The 22,656-nt window shown below is 41.4% G+C and overlaps 1 protein-coding gene across 5 annotated transcripts in view; it reads right to left on the reverse strand.

The window, feature by feature from the left end:
* Nucleotides 1-11,186, reverse strand: part of ECPAS (Ecm29 proteasome adaptor and scaffold) — a 100,631-nt gene extending 89,445 nt beyond the window's left edge. Inside the window, exons 1-2 of one of the 5 annotated variants that reach the window (XM_081065484.1) lie at nt 10,849-11,166; nt 2,305-2,408 (exon numbers count right to left, since the gene is read on the reverse strand). In XM_081065484.1, coding sequence (XP_080921610.1) covers nt 2,305-2,326 — 22 coding nt within the window. In that variant the 5' untranslated portion in view covers nt 2,327-2,408; nt 10,849-11,166. Of the gene's footprint in view, nt 1-2,304; nt 2,409-10,208; nt 10,659-10,848 lie in introns of those variants that run through there. The other 4 variants (XM_081065481.1, XM_081065483.1, XM_081065482.1 and 1 more) reach the window with 4 other exon arrangements.
* Between the last annotated feature and the right edge of the window lie 11,470 nt (nt 11,187-22,656).

Below are 22,656 nucleotides of genomic sequence, written 5' to 3' on the forward strand. Positions count from 1 at the left end.
TGTGATGGAGGGGAGGATGAATACCTATGAACTTTGACAATCTGCAATTAGGAGTTTGAGGCTGAAACTATGATGAATAAAGAAGCTCCTAGCTAACATCTAGGTTTTGTATATAATACTCGTTTCTGGCAGATAAATCCTGTGAATTATAAATCTAACCAGGTACTACCAGGTAGTTCAAGTCCACATATTTATTGATTCTTATATACCATTTCAATTCACTGAACGCCACTCTAATACTTGGCAAAATCCAAATGAGGCCAGCAGGATACTTCTTCAGGAATTAACGCTTAGAATTGTGATCTCTACTCCTTAGTTTTTAAATAGTCTCACCCCTCCCCCACCTTTTAAAAAGGAACTCCTTAAATACAAACAGACTTAAAAAGAGAATGTCAGGAACTCTACCAGTAAATATGCTTATAAGTCAGAGATGTGGAGAAGATCCATTCCCAGAAAGAGACAACCATCATGGTTCTTATGTGAGTTGCCTCCTTCCAGCCAGGGCAGCCGTAGGGGATTGCAAATAAGAACCTTTGCAGGAAATGAGATCCTAAGCCAGAGGTTCCTGCTAACACAGTTCCCTAGCTGGTACCACCCAGAATTATGGCAATCAGGCCATCTTCCTATCACCTAGCCCATCAGTCTTACCTCCAGGACCCAGGCAGATAGTCCAATATGGAAACCTCTGCATCAGGATGCACTAGATTCTGAGCAGGGAAGGGGAGTCTTTCTTCTCCTGCCACTTCAGAAGCCCTACTCATACGCATATGTCAGGCTACTTTAAGCCCCGTCCCCCACCCCCCACCAACCAACCAACCCAGCACAGTCTATAGCAAGACTACTCCTCCCTGCTCACACACTCCTTTCCCTATTGTCCCTCTTCCCCCCAACACACACACACACACACACACACACACACACACACACACACAAGGATGGAAGTCACAGGGTTAGTTTGGCAGGGTTGGGCCAAGTGAGGAGACAGCAGCCCTCATCTGTACCCTAGATTTAATGAAAAGACTCCAGATGTACTGAGGCCCACAAACACTCCCACCTCCCGATGAGGCCCTTTCCTCCAGAGACAGGAGCTGGCAGATACCCAGTTAGAAATCAGTGTTAGTAAACTGATGAGCAGAACGATTAGCTTATGAAAGCAGGCTTAGAGGAGATAATATACACTATGCAAGAGTTCAGACTGCATAAAAGTCAAGTGTATGATAGTCAAGATCCACCTAAAGCAGCCATTTACTTAGGACAATGCTCATTTTGATGTGTAAACTCTAGAATGTTCTTAATTTAAGTCACTATTTAAATCCCAGCATTTGTGGTTTGACCTGCTTGCCTTCAGTACATCATAAGACATTAACACATCTGTCACAGGCCCATAAGCTCTAAGAAAGAATCTAAGAGCGAATAAACAATGTCCTCATTTTTCTTCTAAACAATTCCTCCAATCTCCCAATTTTCCATTTCTCTATGATGGAACGAATACATGTGTAGCAAAAGCTGTTCTAAAGTTGAACTTTGGTCTATAAAACATTCCATTCATCCCATCCCTCAAAATTCCCCCTCAGTGAATTAAAGCATCATACACAATATACATACTGAAAAACTGTAGAATGCACTGGGGGGAAAGGGTCCCAATAGTTAAATTAAAAAGACAGCAACAAAATTCACCTTCGAATTGAAGCTACAAAATCTCAGGTCCTCACTGGATACCGAGCTCGTGATAACTGAGAATTACAATCTGAACTTACTGAGTTTCAATCAAAGGACCATCCAATATCATCCAAGAATAAAATTGACACCATACTCTTGTTCAGCCTCAGAATGAAGTGGGATTAAGTGGCTTTTCCATCACAGTGCATGTCAAAATGGCAGAATTAGAACTATCCAATTACCAGGATAATGCGTCTCTCGAAACCTCTTTCCACAAATAAAACAATGAACTTCATGACAACATTCCTGGAGCATATAAAAACCATTTTTTGTGGTTGCTGCAGACAACGCTACTTGTAAACTAACAGTCTTGTCTTTGTGCACACTGCTAAGTAATGTCTTCAAGTTTTCTCTTTTTTCTCTCTTGCTAATTTTTTAAATTTATGTTTACATAATGACAGGGAACAGAGGCTTCAGGCCTCTACAAACTTTAACATGAAATGAACTTCACTGATTCTCTCAGGATGGCTACAGACAAAAATCCATGAAGATCTTGAGGGGAAAGTGCTGCTTTATAACCCAGGCATTTTAAATGCTACTACAAAAAAAAAAATGTACACAGCCTGAGGAACTAAATCTACTAACCTCTACAATCAATGTGATACATGGTTTATCCAGTCGTGACAAAACTCCTCTGGACCACCAATGGTGTGTTCATCCACTCGTACATATGCAACTGTATAAAGAATCTATTGTTTAGAACACCAGGAAAAAAAAACAATTAAAAGATTTATACTCATAGCTACCATATTTTTTTCAAAAGCACTTTTCATTTCTATGCTAAGATCTCCTAATTTGATGTCCCACTTTGCAAATTCAGAATGAGGGGGAAAATTATAGTAAAATTGGAGAAAGAGTAAGAAATGTGTTCATGAATAAAATTTACTGTGTAAAAGTAATATGCTAATACAGAAAAAAATACACTGGTAATTATTCACTAAAAACTAAAAACTCTAATACCAATACAACATATACTTTATCATATATGTACATATGTACATAAACATAAACATACAAAACCTTACATAAAATTGAAAGTATCTGAATTATACAATAGTTTTACAAGAAGTGTATCAGTAGACGAGTACACATGTTTAGCACATTACAACTGAGAATGTACATGGTTAATAGTCATAACTCGGAGACCCTTCGCCCTTTCTCAGCACTCCTGATCCCTTTCCCTGATTCTTCGTCTTCTCACGGCTGTCCTCTGGACAATCTGTCCATTCCCATGACTCCACCCTCATCCCCACACTCTCCCAAGCTTCAGAACCAAAGTTCTCACACACCTGTAATCCACATGCCTAGCACCACGCCAAGTTCTTAACGTGTGTTCTTTTCCCATTCTTATAACAACCGTGTAAAACAGGTTTTGTTATTATTCCATTTTACAGATGAGAAAACCAAGGCCCAGAAGTTAGGTCCCTTGTTCAGGACATTAACTGAAAGGTGGCAGAGCCAGGATTCAAAACCAGCTCTGATTTCAATGCCAGAGATTGTAGCCATTATTCAAAACAGACTCCCTAAACAACTCAACATGAGTGCCTCAATAATTCCATTCATTCATTCAACAAATAATTTATTTGTTGAACACAAACCTGTTCTCCCTTTTTTCCACCTCTATTTCCCTATATCCACACCTTCCATCCTCCTAATCTCTTAGGTAGATTCTTGGAATCATCTCTAACTCCTCCCTCACTTGAATAAGCCTCATCTATTTGGTCAATAATTTCTGCCTATTTTAGGGATTCTAGATTATATTACCTCCTTGCCTAATACACTTCCACTGTCCCAATTCAGACCCTAAACTTCTTTTTCCTAGCCACTGTGATACCCTCCTAATTAGTCCTGCTGCTCTCCTTGTAATCAGTTACCCCACTGCCACCTATTATCCTTAGAAAACAGATCTATTCATGTCACACCCCCAGCTGAAAAGCCTGACGGTTCTCTACCGTCTACAGAACAGAGTCCAAGTGAGGAGTGATGGCACTCCTATACTGGTCGCCACCTACCTTCCAAGCTTCATCTACTGCCCACCCCCACTAAAAATAATAATTTATGTAGCGCTTCATTGTTTACACAGTGCATTTTCACAGACATTAATCCTAACCACTCTATGAGCATTTCTTATTCCAATTTTATGATAAAGAAACTGAGACTTACAAAGATAAGGTAATTTGCCCAAGATCCCAAATAGTAAAAGGCAGAAAGGGCCAAGTCTCAACTGTACCTGACACTAATATAAAATAATATTGAGTGTCAACTATAATTAAAAATATACATGTATAGTCACGGAATATAAAGCGCAGTATAGGGATAGTCATGGCTATTGAAATAGCCATGTACGGTGTCAGAGGGGTAGTGGGCTTGGTGGGATTGTCACTGTGTGCGGGGTGTAAACGTCTAATCATTATGTGGCTTTGTATACCTGAAGCTAACAAAAAAAATAATAAAGTACATTTTATCCAAAGAAGAAAAGGAAAGAGCCAAGTCTCAAACTCCAAACCTTATCCTCTTCCCCAGTACTCCAAGCAGCCATCGCACCCCAACTCCAGCATATCAGACTTACTGGCACTTTCTCTGAAAATACACATTTTTCATCCTCTGTCTTTGCTCAAGCCATTCCCTCAGCCTGGAACGCTTTCTCACTTTTTGACATTTTCAAAGAACTGTACTAGGCATTTTTCATATCAAGCTTCATATTTGTTACTTATATTTATATATAAACCTGTCTTTACATTGAATTCTAAGCCCTGTGAGGACGGGAGCATAAGTTATCACTCAGTTTTTAAAGTCTGCTTATGGAATTGATAAATGTGTGGGGGAAACAAGCCATATAAGATGGCAAGTATCAAGGTAGAGACCGGCCAGGCCTGAAACCAGAGATGAGCAACTTGGATCAAACCATCTGAGCAGACTGGCAGTGCCTACGATTTTAACATCTATCTTCTGAACAAGGTCGAATGCCCCAGTGCCAACTGTTCTCACGGACACTGGCCTTTAATAAATATTACAGTTTACTGAAAGCATAATTCAAAACAGAATGGGATAGAAGTGAAAAATCAGAATAGAAGTTGAGTTCTTAAAAAAAAAAACAGAAATATCGTTATTTTCCGTTTTAACCTATTTGGTTAAGCAACCAAAATGTAAATGATACAAAGATCAACTCAGGTGCATGTATGGCTGTCATTAAAGCAACCATCTCTCTTGGGCTATTTCAGTATGCCCACAGAATCATATTCGCCTACACAGCTACACAGCTTTCCATGTCTCATCCTCGAAAAGAGCCAGTAGGCTTCCTGGCACAGCAGACTCTCAGAATGGTATTTGACATGTTGATTATCTGGCCAACTTTTGCAAGCAAAGTTTCCCATGGCTATGTCCAATCGCCAAATTGAATAGTGTCAGTATACTTTAAGATTACAGGCTGTTACTCCTTCATGAGTCGTCAGGACTGGGGAACAGCGTGTACTTCCAGGACTTTTTTCCAAGTCAAGTTGTTGTCCTTTCAATAGTTGTCAATCTTAGTTGTGGAGGGCGCAGCTCAGCTCCAGGTCCAGTTGCCGTTGCTAGTTGCAGGGGGCGCAGCCCACCATCCCTTGTGGGAGTCAAACTGGCAACCTTGTGGTTGAGAGGATGCGCTCCAACCAACTGGCAACCTTGTGGTTGAGAGCCCACTGGCCCATGTGGGAATCAAACCAGCAGCCTTCGGAGTTGCCTTTGGAGTTAGCAGCATGGAGCTCTAACCGCTTGAGCCACTGGGCCGGCCCTTCATGAGTTTTCTTTATCCCAATGAAGATCAGATACTAAGAAGGCCTTACAATTATAAAGCCCAGAATATGAAACCACTAAACAGCTGACCAGGTGAAAAGTTTCAAATGCTTTCTTCCCTCTGTCAGAAATCTCGCTACCCACTGCTAAAATATACTCATAATGTCAACTTTTCCATGAACTGGCAGAGGATAATATTAGAAGAAAAACTAACCCACATGCCCTGCACTGAATTTCATTTCACTCCAAACAATTACATCACCCTAAATATAAAGGAAAAAAACAAAAAACAAAAAAAACTACAGACAATTACCTTAAGTAATTTACAGATTAGATTTCAAAACTGCCTTTAACAGTCAGAACTAACTGTTCTATTTTGGCATCTTACCCAAAAATCTAATATGTTCTATTCAATGTAACATCTGAATATTGCCAAATTTTATACACTTACAGGACATTTCTTCTGGAAGCTAGCAAGACACAGTAGGAAAAAAGCCATGTTGACTTGTTATAAACAGTTTATTTTCCCCTTCAGAGAGAGTAAATAGAGTGGTAGAGCAGAATTATCAAACTTTGGAATCAGAGACCCTAACTCTATAATATGAGGGAAGCCCTAACACTGAGACAATAGTACCAAATTTACAGGGAACCCTGGTGTAAGGACTCAATCAGTTAATATGTCCCTTTAAAGTGATTAGAACACATGGTTAAGCCTTCAACAAACATTAACTTTACTATTATTCTATTATAATCACTTGGCTCAAAGTAACAATTACATGGTATTTGTAAAAACATAAGAACAAGTCCCAAATTCAAGATTATCCTGCTTACCTTTTGCCAACTCTCATACATCAATGCTACTATTCCAAAAATTAATTAATAAAAGTAAAATAACTAAATAAAAATAAAATACAACCCTAATAGTCCATTCTGCTTCTCAGGAGCTCCTACGAAGTATGTTGGCAGATACAACTGAAAGCACCCATAGATTTAATTTAAGTTTATGACATGTGTATCACTTCAATGTAAAGGTAAAAAAACGTTCATTTGAAATCTATGGAAACAGTGTTACCAGCTATACATCTCTAAATAAAGACCTGGGAACCACAGATGATAATATTACTTTAGCATTATCTATATCTTATAATCATACATTTGGTTCCTTACATATCTGTTTACATGTATTCTTCCTCTTTTCTTCTCAAAAGTATTACAATTCAGTGGTGTTTCTTTTGTACCCCACAGCAATGTTAAACACCACTCAAATAGTTGGATTAAAGTAACATTTGGCAGAGAACTTAGCAGAGCATCTGACTTGATCTTTTAATCAGCATGACCAACTGACTGGGGCACACAGGTAAGCTGGCCTAACAGCTCGTTCTGAGTGCACATTGGAGCCTGAAGACGCAAGAGATCCAACTCCAACTCTACCACTTGCTCGCGGCAGGACCTTGGGAATCTAAAATGCCTGTTTCCCATTCCAGAAAACAGGAATAATTTTACCTACCTGTTAGGATTGTTTTGACAAATAAAAGAATACAGAGGAAGCACTTAAAACAATGCTAGTGCTGAAATATTTAGGGGGAAGTGTACTGATGTTTTCAATTTACTTTGAAATGCATCAAAAAAATGGATTGAGTACATCCACTTAAATGTACATTTAAATATGGTTAAAATGATACATTGTTATGTGTATTTTACCACAATCTTTTTTAAATAAAAAAATAATTTAAAATTATAAACGTGTATTGAAAGATGGACAAATATGTGATAAAGCTAGTGAAATGTCAAATGCAGAATCCAAGTAGTGGGTCTATGAATGCTCATTTTTAACTTGTTTTTGAAGCTTTTTACAATAAAATATTAAAGAAAAAACAATGCTGTTATCTAGTAGTTTGCTTTTATTATCATCTATTAGTCAGAAATAATAGCCAGCTAATAGTCATCTATTAGTCAGAAATAATATTCAGATACTTAGCTCTTTTTATGGCAGAATTTTTAAAAGCACCTTTTTGCCAGCCATCTATCCTTTTATTATAGCCATTCGGAAACTAAAAGTGGTTTATTCGAAATTTCTTAGCATATGTAATGTGTGTGTGTGTGTGTGTGTGTGTGAGAGAGAGAGAGAGAGAGAGAGAGAGAGAGAGAGAGAGAGAGAGAGAGAGAGATTCAAGTTAAATTATTCTAAGGTACCAATTGCCAAGTACTTAATCTTTCCTGAAAAAATACAGAAACCAAGTCAACAGATTATCTGTGGTAGATGATTGATAATTTGACCAAACAAAACAATGGAAAAGCAAGGATTGGAACAATTTGTTCCTAACTTTTCCAGTAGCTGCTAAAGCCAGGAAATTCCTTAACAAGAAGTATTACCAGCACTTTCACAGGTAGCTAATGTACAGGAACACACTGCATATGAGTATATACAAATATGTCAGCCACTTTAAAATGATATTCAATTGTTCCTCTAGTTTTTTTCACCATTCTAACTGGTGGTTCAGATTTAACATGTTCAGTGGTACAACAGGAACTCAGATGTCACACAGTATAAAAACTTAACTTTCAGACCACCTCACCTCCACTGGGATGGTCCTATCAAAAATACAGAAAATAAAGTGTTGGTGACGACGTGGAAAAATTGGAACCCTTGTGTACTGTTGGTGGGAACATAAAATGGTATAGCCACTGTGGAAAACAGACTGGCAGTTCCTCAAAAAATTAAAATAGAATTTGGAGCTAACAATCCCACTTCTGTGTATATATCCAAAAGCACTGGAAGCAGCGTCTCAAAGAGCTATTTGTAAATCATGTTCACTGCGGCATTATTCACAATAGCTAAAATATACAACTAACACAAGTGTCCATCGACAGATGAAATGGATGAGAAAATGTGACATATACTTACAATGGAATATTATTCAGCCTCAACAAAGGAAGAAAATCCTCGTGTGCTACAATATGGATGAATCTTGAGGACTTTATGGTAAGTGAAATAAGCCAGTCACAAAAAGACAAATCCTGTATGATTCCACTTATATGTGATACTCCGGACAGCCAACATCATAGACACAGGTAGAATGGTGGTTGCCAGGGGCTGGGAGCTGGGGGGAATAGGGAATTAGGGTCTCATGGATACAGTTTCAATTTTGCAAGATGAAGAGTTCTGGAGATGGATGGTGGTGATGGGTGCACAACAATATGAATGTACTCAATACCCTGAACTGTACACTTAAAAATGGTTATGATGGTAAATTTTATGTTTTATGTATTTTACCACAACAACAAAAAATAGAAGGAAAAAATTAAGGGAACTGACCTCCCCAGAAGGCCTGGTGGTGCTCCAGACAAACAATACTGTCACTATCAACCCAAGCCTACCTCTTAACCACACTGTGACACCTTGTCTCCTCAGACTCTCCATCCTGCCCAGGGTCACACCAATCGTTTATTTCAGCTTCAAAATGAGCAAACATTATTCCTTCTACACCAGGTTAGTGTTAAAACAGCAAAGAATTGATTAATCTCTCCAATCCCTCCCTGCCTCCTCTTTCAAACAAGGCTAATTCCTCCCTACCTTTCTCATAAGGTTGTTTGTTATGAGGGCAAAAGCGAGATCATGCACATTCAAGTACCTTTAAACTGCCAAGCACCAAAGAAATAGAAATTATGTGTATAACTATTTTCATATGGAAAATTCAAAAGGGACTGTAACGACAGCAACTTCATTAAAGCTTGGGACACCTCACCCATGCTTCATGCCATTTAAAACTCAGATTATCCCTAAATAACACCTGTCTTGTTTTTGTCATAAACTGAGGGCGGCATTAAGGAAACAAACAACAACAACAAAAAGAAAAAAACCTCAACCTTAAGCATTTCATCTAACTACCCCAAACACCATCAGAAATTGTCTGACACGTCCTAGGAAAACTGAATTTGTATGACCCCCAACGAGGGCCGGCGACGCCCTGGGACTACACTTCCCACAAAGCATCGAGGCCAACCCGGGAGGCGGGCGGGGCGGCTGGGGATTCAGGGTGACCACCGATCTCCCCGAACGTGGGTCGTCGTTCCCTGGAAAATTGCAACGTTTAAGGTCCGCTGTGCACTGGCTCTCCTTTCCGAAAGCACTGTCACCCCGTGGTTTCTCCTGCGACTAGCGACGCGACCCTCTGCCCTCCCGTCCTTCCTGGTCCACCGAAGGGTCAACGCCTATTTTTGACCTTTCCACTAATTTTTGGTGGTGTCACAGAAAGCCACCTTCGCCCCCTCCCCGAAAGCTCCATTTCTATAACTCTCCCAACAGTTGGGACCCGGGGTCAGACGGGATGGGAAGACACTGCTCGCCACGCTACTGTTCGGGCCAGTCCACCAGCCCAGGCACTGCGGGCAGGGGGCTGGGCTCCCCCTACCCCTGAGCCCGGCGGATCGCGGGCAGAGGTGGCTCCGCCCGGGGCTCCGGTTTCAATTTCGCAACGTGACGGTGCAAACCTGAGGCCTACAAACGCCGGCGGTGGCGTCCGGCGCCCCGCCCGCCCGCCCGCCAGGCCCGAGCGCCCCAGCCCCCCGCACGCCGCGGCCACCGCCCGCCCACCCGGCCCCGCGCCCCGCGGGCGGCAGCGCGCCCCGGCCCTCCCGCCCCGCCGCCCCGGCCGCCGCCCCCGGCCCTGCGCAGCGCCGGCTTCGGCTCGCGGCCGCAGGCTCGCCGTGGCACTTACTCAGCTCGTCCTGGGAGGCGGAGGCAGCGGCCGCAGCCATGTTGCGCCGGGGAGGGAGGGAGGGGCCGGAGGAGGGAGGGCGCGGACGGACGGCGCAGGGGGCTCGCTGCTCGCGGTGCGGCAGGGGCCCGGAGCCGCCTCTGGGCGCTCAGCGCGACCCGCGCTGCGCCCACGAGGCCCGCCCGCCACTGCTGCCGCCGCCTGCGTCCTCCTCGCTGCGCGCCTCTACCTCTCTCGCGGTCCCCCGCGAGGTCGCGACTTGGGCGCTCCCGCAGCCTCCCGCCTCTGCGGAGCCGCCGCCGTCTGTCGGCCGAGTTCGGGGGCGCCGGGCCCGCGCGGCGGCTCTGCGGCTCCGCGCCGCGCTCGCCCAACTCACGCCGGTTTTATATTTAGAAAGAGCTGAGCCATCCTCCCAGCGGCCCCCCCGCCGGGCCCCTCGCGCGCCCGCCCGCCCTCGCTCGCTCGCGGCTCGTCCTGCCCACCTGCCGCCGCCCGCCCAGCGAACGGGAGCCGGCCCGCGAGCGCTCCCCGCGCGGACCGGGCACGCGGCGGCCTGCACAGGAGGCCCGGCCTAGCCGCCCTGCCGCTCCGGCGCAGCCTGCAGCGACTCCCGCGCGGGGCGGACGCACGGGCCTCTGACCTGAGTCCGAGCCGTTCTCCATGCCGGGATGCTGCGCTCGGCACCGCGCGGTGGGCGCCCAGAAGGAAGGCGTTCGGCGGACTCGGCCCCGAGAAGCTACGCGCTGCAGTCCGCGAGGGGCTCGGCCAAGCTAGCCCGGGCTGCCCCGGCTGGGGGAGATCCTCGAGGCGGGGCCGAAGCTCCCTTTTGAAAGGTCTGTGGCTGTCACATTGGCTGGTCCCGACCTGAAGAAACACGCCTGTCCGAAGGAAGAGACGTGGACTCGGAAAAGTAGAGCCGGGTTCGGAGTCGGAGGGAGGAAGCCCCGCCCTGCGCCTCCCGCCGAACTTCTCGGCCCCAGCGCTGACTCAGTCCGGGGCGAGCCCGAGCGCCGCGGACCGCCCCGGACCAGGCTCCCTGGGCTCCTTTTCTCACTTAAACGGGGTGATCAAGTATAGGTTTCTGATGCTTATAGAAACTAGGACTACCGAGTGAAGGAAAATCACTAAGCCCTACTAAGTTAAATGAACCAAGATTTTTAAAGCTCAAACTCAAGTACATGTACTTCTATGAGCTATGTTTTGTTTTTACTCTAATACTTACGTTCCTTTTGGTGACCCGAGTGATTTACTTTGAATATACCTATTTTCACTTTATTCCTTCAGTTTGTCCGCGAGGTCAAAACGTGAAAGCCACTTGCAAAATGGAATTCAAATTAAGGGGTTGTGGAATTGCTGTGCTTTAAGTGATGATACTGTTGTAAAAAAATTAAGTACAAGATCAGATTTTTCTTCTGTATAAAAGGAAATCAAGATCCTAAGTGGGTTAAAATTAAATTTGTTCCTAACAGTGGAAATCTATAAAGCCCTAGTTAATGTCTTGAAAAATGAATGTCATTCCAGACACAAGGTAGGCATGTACAAGGTAAAAACATCTTTATGTCCTTTATTGCTTTTATTGTAGAATTATACGTGATCTTTGTAAAAAAAAAATTCAGTGATTCAGAATATCATAAAATTATAAATGAAAGACCTTCCTCCACTCCCCAGAGAAAACTACAGTTAACAGGTACAGTTGAGTGCACATTCTCCAAGGCTCGTCGCTGCACACATACTCACTCCTATGTGCAGTCCCAATACAACTAGGATGGGGAGGGGATCTGCAATCACTATGAAGTTAGGCATCAATGTTTATCCCCCATAAAAGTTCTTTCGTGTTAATTCAAAAAGCTCTACACGACACTTTTTGTTAATGACTTCATAGTACATTAACCAATCCCTTTTTTGAAGACATTTTTTCCACTGAAGACAAAATCAATGCACAATCAAGTGTTTGCAAAGAATATACACTATACTGAAGTGTGTAAAAGAAAGATTGTCCCCTACCTCCCTACCCACCATTCCCTCAACCCTAGAAATAATCCAGTAACAGTAGTGCATACAACCTTTTCTGACCATTTCTATGAATATATAAAGTGGCTGTACCACGGGCTGATTCCGGGAGACTTCGACTTCCCATAATCTCAGATCCTTCTAAAACCATCCCCAAAAAATATAGAATCTAAATTTTAAACGAAAAAAACAAAAATGAGTTTTTTAGACAATTTTAACTTCCAGACAAAACCAGTTAGCAACTCATAAGTTCCTCCTATATAGAAATTTGAGTCCACCTGTGTGCAAATCACAAATGTGTATACACAGATTTTTGTTTGTTTTAACAAAAATGGAATCATACTACATATGTTATGTAACCTTATCTTTTCACCAAACAATATATCACAGGTGTCCTTCCATATCAGTGATGATAACAATAGCTAATACTAATGTACCAGGCACTGTTTCAAGTGTTGTACGTGGATGAATTCATTTAACCCTCTCAACGATCTCACGAAGTAAGGATTTTTATGACATGGGGATGGTTGAGAAACATATCTAAAATTCCACAAACTGGGAAGTGGTGGAGTGGGGATTTGAACCCAGGCAGTGTGGGTACAGAGTCTGCATTCTTAATCTCTATGATCTGTATGTAGAGAGCTATCTCATTCTTTTAAATGACTACATGACAAAATTTATTTAATCATTCCTTACAAATGGGCATTATGGTTGTCTACAATTTTTTATTACTGCAAACAATGCTACTGTAAAATATTCTTATATCTTTATGAAGTTACGTATTTCTATATGTAGACATGGCATGGAATTGTCAGGCATAAAAAGATGCCTTTAACATTTCATTATATATGCAGTAGTTAATAGCTTACAATGGTGCTTCTAATCACTTATAGTTGCTTTTTAAAAAAAAAAAATTTATTGGGAAAGGGGAACAGGACTTTATTGGGGAACAGTGTCTACTTCCAGGGCCTTTTTCCAAGTCAAGTTGTCCTTTCAATCTTAGTTGTAAAGGGTGCCATTCAGCTTCAAGTTGTCCTTTCAGTCTTAGTTGTGGAGGGCACAGCTCAGCTCCAGGTCCAGTTGCCATTTTCTAGTTGCAGGGGGCACAGCCCACCATAACTTGGGGGAGTAGAACCCGCAACCTTGTGGTTGAGAGGACGCATTCCAACCAACTGAGCCATCCAGGAGCTCAGCTGCAGCTCAGTTCAAGGTGCTTTTAATTTTAGTTGCAGGGGGCGCTGCCCACTATCCCTTGCGGGAGTCGAGGAATCGAACTGGCAACCTTGTGGTTGAGAGCCCACTGGCCCATGTGGGAATCAAACTGGCAGCCTTTGGAGTTAGGAACATAGAGCTCTAACCTCCTGAGCCACCAGGCCGGTCCCTATAGTTGCTTTTTTATAGTTGTTTCTCCCTTCAAACTACTTATAGTTTATTTTTCCTACTAAATAAGTTCGTATTCTACTAGATGCTTTGGTTTAGAATAATGGCGTTGAGATACTTCCAATTTAGAATATGCTTCAACTTTCGAAAAGAGACAAGAAAGAATTGGGAGAGGTCCCCTCTCCCCTTTTGTAAGCCCTAGTCACACTATATATGCACAGTTCTGATAAGGTAAATGATCTTATTTCCATAGTCAAAGCAGATTAGAAGCAGAATGTCAGAGAGCACTCTTCTGGGCAGGTGCATGGATAACAGAAGTGCTAATGGGCACCCTAAAAACGAGAAAAAAAACAGGAAGTGTGAAAATAAGCTATAAGAACTCAAAAAGCAAAGCATGCTGGGATTTTTTATAAAGTACAAAAAGCACTACCCACCCCATAGGCCCTGAAATTAATTCACTTGAATAACTAGCGTTCATGGTGTTAATCCTGACACCAAGAAATAGTAAAATCATGTCTAGTATCAAAAAACAAGTATGGAGTATAGTTTACCAAATTTTTCTTCTAAAGTGATTATAATAAGCAATTTTAGGTGCCTAAAAGGATTAATTCTAAACTGTCTCAAAAATCCAGCTATCCCAAATGATTCAATTATCCATCCCAAAGAGCTCCAGACAAGCCAAAATTCTATATAAATAAGCCTCATCTGGTATTCATTTTGGTTGCTGAAGGAATCGGGGACTGGGTCCAATCTGCCGACAGAGTCCACAGCCTTAATGATCTTCATCTCTGTTCTTTTCGGTCAGTTATTCACTAAACACATACTTCACTACACATTAAATCATGTTACGACTCAAAACATTCTGCTTTCTAAAAATCAAATTCAGAAACATCGATCTCTAACCACCATACAGACTCCTTCCACTGTTTTACTCTTTCTTGTGGATTTAGAATACATTTTAGATCCTCATCATCGCCTCAAACATTTCGCCTACTTTGGCCTGTGTGTACTCCCCTAAGTATTACTTGCTCCATTCTTAGCCTAAACCCCAAAGATGGCAAAGCATTGTTACTAGCACCTTCTTCCCTTCGTTGCTATCTTACAGATGGTGCCAACTAATTCCCAACCTTGGGCAAACCCCATGATTCACTTTGTTTTTCCGTCCCAAATATTACTGGGAAAAAGCAAACAACTGACATGCTCCAACATATTACTACACATTGCATTTTAGAGAATGAGGCTACCTTTTCTCTAGGGATCCTCTAGGGTTAGGATTTATCAGAAGATCCTATCTCCTCTGCTTTCCTTTAGACAGAAACTTCAAAGATTTTGGTTATGTCCCTCCCAAAATTTTGGAAAAACAGTGTAATCCATTCATACATTTTTAGGTTGGCGTCCAAAATTTTCCCTCATAATCTAAAGAAAAGAATAAGTGAATGAACTAATCAGAAACAGTTTTGGGGACAAAAAGGAAAAAACTGAGAGTTGTTAGATGGGGGGGGGAATAAGGGGAAAGGTGAAGGGATTAGGAAGCAGCTGGTAACCACAAGATGGCCTCAGGGTTTTTGAAAATTAATTTGGGGAACGTATTCAATAATGTTGTAAAGATTTTGTTGGGTATCCGATGGACATGTGTCCTATTTGGGAGACCACCTCAGGGATACTGTAGATGCCTGATCATGGCACTGTACACCAGAAGCTAAACATTAATGAATGCCAACTATAATTTTATATATATAATGTGATGGCTCGGTGTGAGGTCGGAGGGATAGTGGATGGGAGGAGGGGGGTTCACAGTGTGAGGGATATAAATGATGAACGATGAACGTCTAAGTATTACCTTGTCTTGTACACCTGAAACTAATAAATTAAAATAAAAATAAATAAATTGTATTGCAAAAAAAAACAAAACAAAACAAAAACAAAATTTTCCCTCATGACTTACTTACATAATTGAAAAGAAGCAAGTTTGACAACAAATTCTATTGTAGAAATTGTATTTGAAAATGAAGACACTTCTATCACTTTTGTAAAAATGTGTATTGAATCCAAATAAGATTTTTTCTAAATAAGATAGTGATTTGATGCCTACCATCATCTATTTTAAAAATACATAACTAAGTCTTAATAGTCAGAAATTTTACACAATTGCATTTTCTCCTTGAACTAGTATTTCAGTTTTACTTCTCCCACAGTAATTATACTAATGTAATATAGTTTTCACCTTGCAAGTTCTACTGTTCACTTTATCATCCTTTTCTTCAAAATATATGTATATAAATTAAAATAAAAATTTGTCTATGGTAATTAGAATTAATATCAGTACACAATTTAACAAAACAACATAAATATATTACAACTCTTTAAAGGCTTTAACTATTAGCATATTTTTGTTATAACTTTTGAGAGTTATTAACATAAAAAGTAAAATTTTATTGGAAATGCATCTCTTAATGAAAAGGACAGGGGCTTTTTGGAAAAAAAAAAAGATAACCCGTCATTATCATTCACTTCCTTGTCACCTAATTTAATATATCAAATTGTCCCTTTGTCTTGGAGTTCTTCCTCTGGGGACAATAAACCATAGTTAGACTGGAGATGGCTGAGAGGTATGGTTTGCTTTTGTAAAGTGAGAGAAGGGCCATTGTGAAATAGGACTCCATGACTTGAGAGACAGTCTTAGCCAAGGCAATTGGAAAAATGAATATGTACGTCCAGAGATCGTATGATCCAGAGATTAATTCTCTTAATACTCTTCATGCCCATGTATCCTAAGACAATCGTCATGTACTCCCAGAGGACACTTGCTTCAGAACAGTGCATCCTAAGGGTTTTTTCTACTTTTCCTATCCTGTCCCTAGTCTCTCCTTAAAAAAAAAAAAAAAAAATGACCTACACAGTTCTTTCATTCTCACATTTAAGCTGCACCTTAATTCTTTCCTCAATCCACTGACTTCCCTGAAACTGACTGTTTAAGGATCAACTAACTTAATTCTGATGGACACTTTTTCATCTCAATCTTATTTAAACTATTGATTCCACCCTCCCTTTCAAAACTCTCCTCTGTTGATTTTCCTTACATCACTTTCTTCTAATTCTTTTCTACTTATCTGTAACCTTAACTGCCTTCTCTTTCTCTGCTACCCCTTTAAAACGCTTTTGCATTTTTGGTTCAGACCACTTCTCATTCTACCTGTTCTTTCTTTGCAATCCCCACCCCCTCATCTTCAATTACCAAAAGACTCTTTAATTTCTCTCTCCAGTGAAGTCTGTTGAACAGCTCCACCTGGATGTCCTACATGTACTTGAAACTCAATGTATCCCCAACTGAATTTTTCTTGTGATGAGAACTTTTAAGATCTACTCTCCAAACACAAAACAAAGTTTGATTTCTTCAATAGTAACAATATTAAAATCCTGGGATGGAAGAGTTGACTGATTTAGCTTTAGCTTGAATAATTTGCCTAGCCTGGAGTGGGGACTTGGGACTATGTATTAATAGAAAACAGGAGATGGGCAAGTTGAACAATAAGACAAACAATAGCCGCTACATCCCACTAGTCTAAATAGAAAATGTTCGTTCTCCTTAAAATGGCTCCAATCTGTTGCTTTTCTCTCTTGCCTTGCCTTTTTCTACTTTCTTTAAGGCATCTTTAGGTAAAAAGAAATCCTGTATCTAATCCTCTATCCAATCCTTTGCATTCTGGCTTCTGACTTCCTCCCTTTATCCTAATAAAGATCACCACTGTTACTCTCAAAGTTTACCAGTGATTTCTCATATTATATAGGGGTTTTCGTTGAGATATAATTGACATAAAACATTGTATTAGTTTTAGGTGTACAACATAATAATTTGGTATATGTGTATGTTATGAAATGATCACCACAGTAAGTTTAGCTAACATCCATTACCACGCATAGTTACAATTTTTTTTCTTGTGATGAGAACTTTTAAGATCTACTCTCTTAGCAACTTTCAAATATACGTACAATACAGTATTGTTAACCATAGTCACCATGCTTTCTGTACATTATATCCCCAAGACTTGATTATCATATAACTGCAAGTTTGTACCTTTAGATCACCTTCAGCCATTTTGCCCACTCCCACCCTGTCATATTATATTTAATGGTTTTTCAAGACTGCTTAGCCTTGGTTGACGTCTCTCAAACATTAAACATTACTTACAACTCCATCCTCTCTTGTTATCCTTGACTCAATTTTATTCTCATTTTTCTTCTATCTTTCTAAATTCTGCCTGGTTCCATCATCCTCTCCCCTTTCTGCTCCATTACGCACTTTATTGGCAAAACTTTTCGGTAAAGGGGTAGATAGTAAATATTTTAGGTTTTGTGGGCCATACAAGTTCTGTCACAACTACTCAACTCTTCCATTATAACATGAGAGCAGTCATAAAGACTACATAAACAAAGGAGCATGGCTGTGTTCCAATAAAACTTTATTTACATAAAGAGGCAGTGAGCTGGATTTGGAGTAAGGGCTCTAGTTTGCTGATCTCTCATCTAGGAACTTCCTGAGAAAGGTAGACTGGCAGATGAATGCTGGGGACTTGTATGTCTGAAAATGTCTCTAATCTACACTGAAATATCCAGGATGCTGGGATAGAATTCTACATTGGAAACAACTTCTCAAAATTTGAAGGTACTGCTAAATTTTTTTCTACCTTCTGCAATGCCTCGTTTTCTTTAGCTCAGTAGATCCACTAGAGGTAGTGCCTTGCCTTAGGCTTTCATCCAGGCTCACAGAGCTATTTTGCTTCATTAGTAACATTTTTAAATTTTCTTGAAAAGAAAATCCATTTGAAGAAATTGACCATTATGTTTTCTAATATCCTTTACCCAAGGAATAGCTTTTCCTAGAATCTCAGGGAAACTTCTATGCTGTCTGTTATGAGACAATAGGAATTAAGAAATCTATTGTGATTCATTTTTATGTCTTGACTGGTAGTGTCCAATTGCATTAAACTCTCATACCATATTCAATTCATTTGTATCCTCAGATGTGTAATAAACGTGCAGGAAAAGACAAAGGGAAGGCAACTGTTTTAGGAAAAGACAAAGGGAAGGCAACTCTTTTGGCAGCTATTGCAACATTTCAGATGAAAAGTAATAGAAATGGAGAGGTGAATTTCAAATTCAAGAGGCAATTCAAACACAGATGGGATGTAGGGATTCAGGGACAAAGGAGATCGTTCCTGAGATTGCCATTTTAGAGAAGTGACAAAGTAGATCATAGCCAAGGTAGAAGAATAGATTTGGAGGCTAGCAGAGAGAAGACGGGTTCTGAATATATTGAGCTAAGCAAACACTAATTGTTTATTACTATATCTCCCCACCCACCAAATTACTTTCATAATGTAGTGGAAGTGCCATATAATAAGAGGAATGATACAGAAGAATACAGATGAAAGCCAAGTTGTAAAGCAAATAGAACAACCCAGCTGAGGTCAAAGCAAAGGTGAACATTTACAAGCCAGCAGGGACTTCTGCTGTGCCTGGATATGGTCCACACACTCAGAAAATCATTTGGCCACATTGCAGCCTGTCCTTGTCTCTTGTCCCCAAGAGCACCCCGGCCCAGACAATGGGGCCTTTGGGGGAGGACTGTCATCCAGTGTCAAACCAGCAGCCAGCTCCGAGGATGAGAACTAACTCCTGGGTCAAGAGCATGTTTCATGGGAGTCCAGCTTTTGTATTCAGCGGCTCACAGACTTGTGTAAGTCCAAGCCCCACCCAGAGAAATAGATACCTTGTGCCTCCACCCAGATTACCTTTGGAAGTGAATGGGGCCAATATCTAGGGAAGATTTGTAGGCAAACAATATTATCAGTACTATCAGACAGAGGGCAAATAACTGCTGAAACCCAATTTGAATTTACCCCAGGCTAAAAAATGCTTTGTCTCTCTTATAATCCTCAGTTCTGCCCTTCCACCCCCCAACCCCAACCCCAGGATCTTTCTATTACCGTGTTACAAACCCCAATGCCTTTGTGCATTCCTCTCAGGCTGACCCAATCTCTTATAGGTAACCACTCCCCAAAACCCCCTCTGGAACCTGTGTAGTAGTTACAAATACCCCTATATCCTCAACACATTCACACCTTATCTGATTATGCCTTTTCTTGTGCAGCCCTCTCTCATATAAACTGCTAAATCTCTTACAATTCACATTCTACTGAGTGAAGTGGTAGAATCAGTGTCCCTAGTTCCTCACTGAGACTTCCAGACCAAAGTCCCTCCTAGCTTAGGTCTTCCTCTCTATTCTAAATCGTGGAGCATCATGGGCGGCCGGATGGCTCAGTTGCTTAGAGCATGAGCTCTGAACAATAGGGTTGCCAGTTTGATTCCCACATAGGCCAGTGGGCTGCTCCCCCTGCAACTAAGATTGAAAATGGCAACTGGACTTGGAGCTGAGCTGCGCCCTCCACAACTAGATTGAAGGGCAATGACTTAGAGCTGATGTACCCTCGAGAAACACACTGTTCCCCAATAGTCCCAAACAAATAAACAAACAAACAAACAAATAAATAAATAAAATAAATCCTGGAGCAGCGTGGATGTCACCATCCATTGATGGAGCCATCTCACACTTTGGCCTTTCATTTCCTTCACTGTTTCTTCTCCACTCCTCTTTACCTTCACTCTACTGCAGTGACCCACTCCCGTGGGCACCCCTAGACTTCGTCACCACTTACAACTTTCCCTTTCAATGTTTTCTTGGTCAGCTCAGATTCTCCCCAGAAGCTATCTCAAACCTGATCTACTCTTGTCAAATACCACTCCTACCTACTTCTCCAGCTGAGGTCTCAGTAGATTATCAGAGGCCATCATTCACAAACCTACTTGCATCTACACTCTTCCTTCCCTCCTTCCTTTCTATTACAATGAACAGGGGGGACCCTGGCAGTGGCCGTGTAAGGCTAATCTCTCCAACTATGTTTCCTCCTCGTGTCTGACTCTTCACTCTATAGAATGCTCCTTTGCTCTGTATCTTTACCTTCATTCTCTCTAGTTTATCCTTACTATAGCTTGCTAGCTAGCCTGCTTGCTATTTCTTTCCTTCTTTCTTTCTGGAAGGTACTCCCCTGCTCTTCTGTTATAGCTCTACAGAGACAGGCAGGGGAGTTTTTTGTTGTTTTCTTTTCTGGAGATGGTCAGCTCTCCCAGACAGGACATCATGGCCTCTAAATGGCTCTGGGATCCTTGAAGTTGAGGACTTGGTGTCCTTGAGGCAGCTCAGATTGCAGGAGCTCAGGGGCCTTCAGGGTCCTAAGGAGACATCTCAAAGGCTGCCTGGGGGGGGGGGGGAACGCAGGGCGTCAATCAGGAATGCTCCTCTTTCACCTATAACATTTCTTTTGGATAGAGTTTGTCCCTTAAACAACAACTTTTAAAAGTCCCATCCTGAACTCATAGGCTGCCCTCGTCCCCCCAGCTACAGGGGAGGATATTCTTCATCCTACTAAAAGGCTTCTGCTCAGAGTTAGTCAGCTGCCAATTTACCAGCTGAGTGACCTTTAGGCAAGCCCCTTCCCTGCTCTGGCTGTCATTTTCTGAATAACAGGGGTGGGGAGGAGGAAGAAGGACCTTGGCTCTTCAGTTTCTTTAAAGTAGGTGATTCTAGAAGGAAGGCAGGAAAACAAGACTCACCCTTTTACAAACACATGCTTCCTCCCTACCTCTATGTAGGGAAACAGAGGCTGGGCAAGGTGCTGTGAAAACAGGAAATTTTAAAGTAAATAACAAGTCTTAGGGAAATACAATGCAGCAATGAAAATAAATGATTTTCATTCATTTATAACCACATGCAAAAATACTGATAAATCTCACAGACATAATGTGAATGAAAGAAGCCATATACAAAGAGTAGATATCATATGATTCTACTTATCTAGATGCTAGATTCTAGAATACAAAAACAAGTAAAACTGTTCTATTCTGTTGCAAGTCAGAGTAGTGATACCCTTGGGAAGGTGACTGAAAGGGAGAATAAAGGGAAGTGGGGCTTCTGGGATGCTGGGTGCCGGTTACATTGATGTACCCTGTCTTAGAAGTCAGACAGCATCACTTCTGCTGCAAAGGTCAGCCCTGGTTGGGGGGGGGGGGAGGAGAGAAACATCGATACTTCCTCTCAATGGAAGGGCGTCAACATCACATTGTACAAATATATATCCAGATGAGAGAGATATATACAGCTATACATACAGCAAAATACGTATATACATATATATATATATAAAGCTATCTTTACAAAATAGAATTTGTCTGCATCATTTTTGTCTGCAGCCTTACCTCTTTCCAATCTATTCTCCATACTGAAGCAAAAACAGCTAAAATCAAACAAGCAAAAAGCCCATTTACTTAAAGAATTCTTAAGTCTGCTTATCCTGGTTAGAGATTCCACTAGCTTTCTTACAAGTAAAACTAATTGATTTGTGGTTTTCTCTTTGTTTACTGATGTACAATCCACCACTCTTTACCCTGATGGTTGTTTTTAATCAAAAGTTACAGTTTGGCCACCAGTTCCAAGAAGGGGTCATTCTTTCCTGGTAATGTATTCATATGTAGTATATCATTTAATTACAGAATATTTCAAGTAGGGCAGTGTTTCTCAACATGTAGTCCAAGATTCACCTGTAAGAGATTGTGGGGGGAGGAGGGTCCCCCAAGATTTGTATTCAAATGAAGAATACCATGTGATTTTAAGGTACAGTCAAGTTTGAGAATCATTTAACTAAAGTTTCTCTTACCTGCTCAGTTAAACTAATGAGCCAATTTCGTTTCATGTTCCTCTCCTTTCTCTAGCTTCTCCTTGTTGTCCCCTCCATTTTCAGCTAGCCAAGCGGAGGTGGATGGAAAAGAATATGCATTCTTCTGGGACTGGGATAGCTTCTTCTTGACTGCAGGCAGCCTTGTTTCCTCAGTTTGCCTTGCTGCCTGTGAGATGAACCCAGTGGTTTATTTAGTTGAGCTTGCTCAGGTCTTTTAAAGGCTCAGTGCCTTGACCCACCCTGCTCCTTCAGTCTAGAATATCTTT

This window comes from Rhinolophus hipposideros (assembly GCF_964194185.1).
Source record: "Rhinolophus hipposideros genome assembly, chromosome: 11".
Classification (NCBI taxonomy): Eukaryota; Metazoa; Chordata; class Mammalia; order Chiroptera; family Rhinolophidae; genus Rhinolophus; species Rhinolophus hipposideros.